The 7,832-nt window shown below is 34.3% G+C and overlaps 2 protein-coding genes across 2 annotated transcripts; both read right to left on the reverse strand.

Moving 5' to 3' along the window:
- Positions 1-379: 379 nt before the first annotated feature.
- LOC115713140 (stemmadenine O-acetyltransferase-like) lies at positions 380-2,958 on the reverse strand. Its single transcript, XM_061113228.1, has one exon. The coding sequence runs from the start codon at positions 2,780-2,782 to the stop codon at positions 1,415-1,417; it is 1,368 nt and encodes a 455-aa protein (XP_060969211.1). The 5' UTR covers positions 2,783-2,958; the 3' UTR covers positions 380-1,414.
- A 622-nt stretch (positions 2,959-3,580) lies between these two features.
- On the reverse strand, positions 3,581-5,218 carry LOC115712415 (stemmadenine O-acetyltransferase-like). Its single transcript, XM_030640689.2, has one exon. The coding sequence runs from the start codon at positions 5,137-5,139 to the stop codon at positions 3,784-3,786; it is 1,356 nt and encodes a 451-aa protein (XP_030496549.2). The 5' UTR covers positions 5,140-5,218; the 3' UTR covers positions 3,581-3,783.
- Positions 5,219-7,832: the final 2,614 nt, after the last annotated feature.

The raw sequence follows: 7,832 nt of genomic DNA on the forward strand, positions 1-7,832 counted from the left end.
TTATTTTAATGCCAAATAATTCAAACCTAACCCTAGTGGAATGCTATAAATAGATAGTGAAGGCTTCAGGAAAATTACACTTCTGAATCAGAAAAACCTGAGCCTTCTCTCTCTTCCTTGGCCGCCACTCTCTCTCTCTTCTTCCTTCATATATCGAAATTACCTTACTGATTAGAGTAGTGCCCACACACAGCAAGCAATACCTCAATCATAGTGAGGAAGATCGTGAAGAAAGATCGTCAGCAAAGGAGTTTCAGCATCAACGATTCAGAGAAAGAAATCCAGGTTCAAATCTTGATAATACCCTGCTACAGAAAGGATACAAGGGTTAGAGATCTGAACGGAAGGAGTCATTTAATTCCGCTGCACCCAATGTAAGGTTTCTTAAACTTTATATGTGTTTAATTTATCGTTTTAGAAATTTCTTATTTAGGGTGTTAATAAACATACTTGTGAGTAGATCTAAGATCCTGGTAAAATAAATTCCAACAACCGTATTTTTCCTTTTTGATCATCGCTGCAACGAGCATTCTCTTCTCCTCGCATTGATCAATTATGAGTTACCATGTACCTCGCGGTAGCCCTCGCCTCTTCACGTCCTGCTCTTCTTCCTAAGGTTTGATTCGTCTCGTTCCCCCTATTGGGATTTGTGCGAGCTCCTTTCCTATGAGCTTGGAGAGAACGTTGGCGATCCCCGACTGATGATCCATGTATCCCAGGCTGTGTTCCCAGATTTCCCTTATTCCTATGGGGAATTTCCAGTTTCTTGGTTCTTGGTTGATTATAGGGCATCTCACCTTCAAGGTATCTCTCAATTTCCTCAGGTTGTCTCTCTTGAGAGTTCTGGGGATACCTTTGGGTTGTCTCCTCCCCCCTGGTTTGCAAGTCACAAGGTTTGCCTCGTGTATCTCTTTCTTCAAGGTCAGGTTGATTTTGGGAACTATTCTCCTGTGCCACCCTAATTCAGCATTATTACGCCAGTTTGTTTCTTCCAATCAGCGCCTAAAATGGCAGTTTTCTAACTCAACGTACGATAGGTATGTACCTGGTTAGATCATAGACGCCATCCTCGTCAACTTGATTAAGAAGAGACCGGCCGTTGCTTATCCTAGGCCAATACCACTGAACTAACACTTAAAAACTACTAAAAAATAAAAACCCTTAAGTGCTAGTTTATAACTTACAGACACAACACAAAAATAGGTTAAATTTTTAAGAATAGTTTATAATTAATGACGTAAATAAGATTCAAATAATTAATTACAAACCATCGAAAAGCTTTACATATTTAAATTTAAAATATAATATATTTGGACTTATTAAGTTAGATTTTATTGCATTGACTACACATATAATATAGTAACTTAAAAAGCGTGGCAAAAGTTACATACTTAGTATTTTGTATACATATTAATCAAATTGAGGAAGTGATCATTGATTGAATATAAGGGTCACGCTCAAAGGAGGCCATGTTGTCTTTACTTAAAGTCAGGTAAACCTCTACTCCATCCCCCTCTTTTGTGTCCATCAATGTCATTATATTTTCATAAGAAATATAAGGTGGATTACTCGCCCAAATTGGCTTACCCCAACCAAAATCAATCTCATAAAATCCAAAATTACACCAGCTCGAACAAATGAAAACATTCGCATCATCTTTTCTAACCAATTCTCCTCCTTCTTCAGACCACCGAGATAACACCTCCAACCCCTCCTTTCCTGCTCTCAATTTTTTTGCTTCGTTCTCACTATATTCTATATTTCCTTTCCTCAACTTAGCCACCAAATCACAAAATTGATCTGATTTATTATAATCTTTATCATTAGTTTTACAATCTACACTCACTGAGAAATACCCAACAAGATTTCCAACTAAGTTGTCTGGAAAAGGAGGCTCAACCTTTTTTCGTAGATTCACACACTGAGCCAAAACTGAGAACCTATGTCGCTTATTTGCATTTGTGGCACAATTCCAAACGAATGCAGTTACAACTTCAACTCGAGTAGGGTTATTAACCTTAGTGGCTTTGGCCTTAAGATGAACTATTTTAGTTTTACCAAACACGTACCTTTTTGTTATAATATCTACCGTGTTATTCAACTCAGACTCCGTAGCAGGCGGCAATGTCAACAAATCTCGACCCGGAAACAGGGACGCAGCCCTATAATCCGGGTCTAATGCTTGATCGCAGCAGCCATCTCTGATGGCTGCTTCGACAGGGGTTTTAGCCCAACTTTTCATGAATATGCTGAGTGTGGCTGCATCTGCAAACTTATGCGACATGCAGACACCGATGGCCAAGCCGCCACAATCAAAGGAAGTCACTTGAACGAGCAATAGAGGCCAAGTACTAGTTGCCTGATCAATGGATACCATATTATTAGCCGGAAGGAATTGCTTGAGTAACTCAACCACATTATTGTGTGATTTTTGCTCAAGGAAAGTTGAGAGAGAGCCTTTGAATTTGGCTTCGAAAAACGGAACGCCTTCGTCTGTGCACTCAATAGTTGTGTTGTTATTAATTCTACCCGCTAGGGGAAAGAAGCTACGAGCCAAGATTTTTGAGAGTGTTTTCTTTAGGTAGCCATGATGATCATAAGATGTATCAATGAGGTCAATATGATTGTTATAATTCTTTGGATAGAAAAGAACGATCGAAGTGTATATTGCTGGGGCAATTTGATCAAGAAAAGAGAGATTGAAGTGTTTTTGGTGAGGAGGAGTTGGATAAGATGGTTTTATGGTTTGTCTTCTAACAATTTCAATCTTATTGATCTCCATAAATATACACAATGTTTCCTTATATTACTAGCTTTTTCTTTTTCAAGATGAGAGATTGGTGGTTTTATTTTATCATTTTTATGAATGCATAATGAGCAGTACTTTAAATAGTTAATTATTATACGTACTTAATTAGGGAATAGGGTTTTGTAGAAGTGTTTATAATTCGATCGCTAGCTTGTTTGTTATATAGCAGAAAAGATTTGTTTCAAGATCAAATTAGTTATTTATTTATTTAGGAAATTCTTTATTTAGTAATGGATATATGGCATATATTAATTGTTATTTATTGCTGACCTAATTATATTCAATAGATAGATACCTACCCAACTACTTGATTGTTTTCTCTTTGAACTAATTAAACCAACTACTTTTGTTTTGAATTATATAATATTATCTAAAAAAAACAGTTAGTTTTATTAATAATTTTTTAGTCGATATAAATTTTTTGTCACTAAATATGATTTTTAGTCACAACAAAAAAACTACTTGTAACTAAAATATAATATTTAAACACAAGTTGTCATTATTTTTAGTCACGATCACAAGTATTGTGACTAAAACCACATTTAGTCACAACGAGTTGTAATTTTTGTAACTAATATCTTTAACTACGAATATTTTAGTCACAATATAAGAATGGTACTTAATAATTGGTCACAATTTTTTTACTTTTATTCACAATTTTTGTATTGACTAAATTTTTTACAGTGTCTTCCATCCTTTGTGAAAATACTTTTAACTTGACACACAAATTATATACTATATGTTTAATGCTTTATTAATTTATCTGACATTTAATAATCATTTCATTTATTAAAGAAAATCATTATAGCTACATCTGGCTGTAGTATAGCCATACATAGCACACAGTAGAAGGTAATATTACAATAAACATTTTTATATATATATATATAAATATATAAATATTTATGGAGAACAAAATTATTCTAATTAATCTTCTTGGCCCCGATGGAGACTGAAACCAAATATTAGAACTTTCAAACCTGTGAGTTCAAAGTGGATGGATAAGCAAATGCAAGAAGCTGAGGGTCAGTCTCAAACAAAGCCATATCCTCTTTGGTCAAAGAAACCGTAGCCTCAACACCACCCTCTTTTGTGTCCATTAAAATGATCACATTGCTATGGCTTTCGGCAGCCGGAACAGTCACCCAAATAGGCTTACCCCACCCAAAATCAACCATCTTATAAAGCTCAAAGCTACACAAACTTGTGAAAATCAACACCTTAGTATCTTCACATCCAAATAACTCAAAAGTTTCTTTCATGTCCCTACCTATCACCTCACACGCCCCATCTTCTCGAAGCTTTTTTGCTTTAGTTTCAGCATATTCTCTTATTCCATTCCTTAACAAAGCCACCAAACCCTTGAGTGTGACCTCATCATCATCATCATCATCATGCCCTAATTCCATCCGTGCAATAAAGCATCCAACTACGTTCCCCACCAAGTGTTCCGGCAAAGGCGGGTCAACCCTTTTTCGTATGTTCATGGATTGAGTTAACGCAAACTTGTTAACACCATTAGGGTTTGATGATCTTGTTGAAGCAGCCATGAAACACTTCCAAATCAAAGCTGTGACTACCTCAACCCTAGTCGGTTGGTCCACGCTTTCGCTAGCTGTTTCAGCCTTGAGTTTCACAAGCTTTTTTTTCTCAAACACAAACCTCTTAACTACTGACTCCACTTTCTTCAACACCAAGGCAGGTCTCTGGTCGGAGATTTCTATGGGAGGGAAGTAGGAGGCGGCGTTGAACACCGGGAACACTTTTTGTGGAGACTCGTTTGAGATTTCAGCCCAACTTTTCATAAATATTCCCATACTTGTTGCGTCACATGATTTGTGGGACAAGCAGATACCTAGGGCTAACCCTCCACAGTCAAAGAAAGTAGCTTGAACAAGTAGCTGAGGCCACGAGTTCGACTCCGGCGATTGGCTTTCCGAGGCCAGGAGATGTTGGAGTTGGGCCACCGATAGTTCTTGTTGTAGAAATGTTGAGAGATTAAGGCCATGGAATCGAGCTTCGATGTATAGAGCTCCTTCGTCGTTACAATCAATGGCGGTTGTGTTGTTATTGATTCTTCCGGCTATAGGGTGGAAGCGAGTTAAGGTTTCTGTTAATGATTTCTTAAGTTGATGTGATTTTTGGTCGTTGGTGGTGATAATATTGATGTCGTTTTTAGTGTTTTGGTAGAAATAAATTACTTGGCCGTATATTTCTGGTTGGAACTGATCCAATAGAGAAAGTTTGTGGATTTTAAGGTCAGGTGGAGTTGAAGAAGATGGGTTTATGGTTTCTCTTTTAATGATCTCAATAACTTTAACCTCTGCCATTATTGATTATACTCCGACCTCGATGATTGTATTCTTTATTTGTTTCTTATAATAAAATGAGCATACCTATTTAACTCGTATTAATGTGATATATCTATTCAATTAAAATAAAGAGTATTGTTATTAAATATTAGTAGTGTGTTCAGCATCTTCTACAAGTGGACCCTAATAATTAAATAGCAATTTTACTTAAAATAAGAGAAATGCTAAAAGATACTATGTGATTCAAATACCATCCTACGTGTCAATATCGATATTAGTTTAATTAAGTGTCAGGCTCCATTTAGTTTAATATAATAACTTTATGGGAGTATCACTAGTTAATCGCAATGCGACACGTATTGAGGGTGCTAGGCACTAATAACAATGTTCTTAAAATAATTGAGATCTCAAATTTAATTACACTAACGGACACTTGACACTTAAAAAACGGCTAGATACCAATAATATATCTTTTGAAATTCAAATAATATATACCTTGTAACTCGATACATTTAGTTTTCCAAATAAGACAACAATATATACCTTTGTTAGTCAATACATTTAGTTTGAGAATTAATACAAAGTGAGAATATTATTAGTTTATAAAGTAGGAAGCCGGCACCACATATTTTATTCATTTAATTGTGTAAAAGTATCTAGGAGAACTTAGATAATCACTATGCTTTTTGTTTTGGTGAAACGTCCAGAAAAACTTTATTAACCATATACATATTACATCCTTATAAGATTGAAATTAATATTATTTTAACATTATTTTATTTTTTTGGTGATAATCACTATGTTGATGAAATAAAATTTATTTCTTAATAACATTGATATTAACATATTTGTATACACATATGCCTTTACTATATTATATTATCACTAAAAAAAATATGTGTCGTTTGATAACACTTCTTAATCAGTTTTCTATTTTTAAAATTAAAAAAGTAAAAATATTTTTCAAAAACATATTCTATAGGATTATTTTTACTTTTTCAATTTTATAATTGAGAATCAAACTTTTAAAAACAAAAAAAAAATAAAATAAAAATACTTTCAATATTTTTTTAAATAGTTTTTTATTTCTAATCAATATCTTGGACTTCGATCAGACCCGGACCCAAATTCCCCCACGGCCCTGACGCTGAACTCGGCCTCTGACTTGAACTCAAATCCGACCCCGAACCTAGACCCGACGTAAATAAAATCAAAAAATGAAAATGAAAATAAACTTTACAGAGCACACTTTTGTTTTCTGTTTTTAAAATTGAAAAACAAAAGTGGTTACAGAAGGCATTTTTATTTTTCAAAAGCAAAAGTTTTAAAAACAAAAATTTTACTTTCATTTTGTGATTAAAAAATTAGAAAATAAAAGTGTTACCAAACGACACCATAGATTTTTAGTTACAATTTTTTAGTCACAACAAAAATAATTTATAACTTAATATGTATTTCTGTAACAATTTACGACAAGTAATATTTAAGTTACAATAAATTATTTATGATAATTTTAAATTTTTATATTTTATAATTTATAAAAGGTCACAATTAAATGTTGTGACTAAAAATATATTTAGTCACAATTATATAATTTTATGGCTAAAATCTGTGACTCATTATTATTTATAGTTACTAATTTCATAGGTTATCACTAATAATTCTTTTTTTAGTCACATCTATTTATTCTGCAGACTCGTTAGTGTTGACGGTGAGAACTCATCAACCAACTTGTAGCCAAAAAACTAAATTATGCTTGAAGATCAGAAATGAGATGAAAAAAAAGATGAAATGTAAACTCAAATCGCTATCTTGAAATAGAGAGAATAATGGAGAAATATCTATTGCTCTCAATATGGTGTTACAAGTATGATTTTCTAACCCCTCCTCACATCTGAAAAAGGGATATTTATAGGCTCTAATGGCCTGAGGTACAAAGTGGTCCCAACAGAATGACAAAACACCCCTCTCATGCTGCATCTCGCATGTGTAGAAGGTGGCATTGCACCTCGTACCCTTGTCTGGTGTCAGGTGGTCCCCGGTTGCAAGTGGTGGTCCCCGGTTGCAAGGGGTGGTCCCCGGTTGCTGGCATGTTGTTGGGTTTTATGCCCTAAATAAAACTCCATTTCAATGTAATCCGGATTATTCAATATCAATAAAGAAACAAAAGTATTTTTCATTCATTTGTGTATGTTTTGGTTCACCTTATCAATTATTTGTCTATTTGATTTATAAATTCATCCAAACCCTTTTCACATACTTGATCCTGTTTATTGTGTTGTCAGCACAGTGGAAAGTAAACATGACTATGTGATTAAAGATTCCTAGATTTATCAGAACACTGGGCTTTTACTGATATGACAATCTACAACAGAGTATACTTGCATTTGGAGAAATGCTATGTTCTTTCCAGAGCATTGGTTAAAGTAAAGCTTGGATTGGATGCATGGAGTATGCATCGGAATGGACCGATATTGAACTTTGACATAGATTTATTAAACTTACCGCAATATCTATTCAATTCAATATCACCTAGTTGATCCTAGATCAAATGATCTTAATCCTGATATGATTAGGTTCAATCTCAAGAGTGTTATTCGTGTTCTTTAATTTGTTAGTTAATCCTACTTTTGGGACAGGGTGATACGTACATTTTGGGAACACGGTAGTGCAATTGAGTGGGAGCGCTAACATAAATATGGAATCTATAA

This window comes from Cannabis sativa, chromosome 4 (genome assembly GCF_029168945.1).
Source record: "Cannabis sativa cultivar Pink pepper isolate KNU-18-1 chromosome 4, ASM2916894v1, whole genome shotgun sequence".
NCBI classification, from domain to species: Eukaryota; Viridiplantae; Streptophyta; class Magnoliopsida; order Rosales; family Cannabaceae; genus Cannabis; species Cannabis sativa.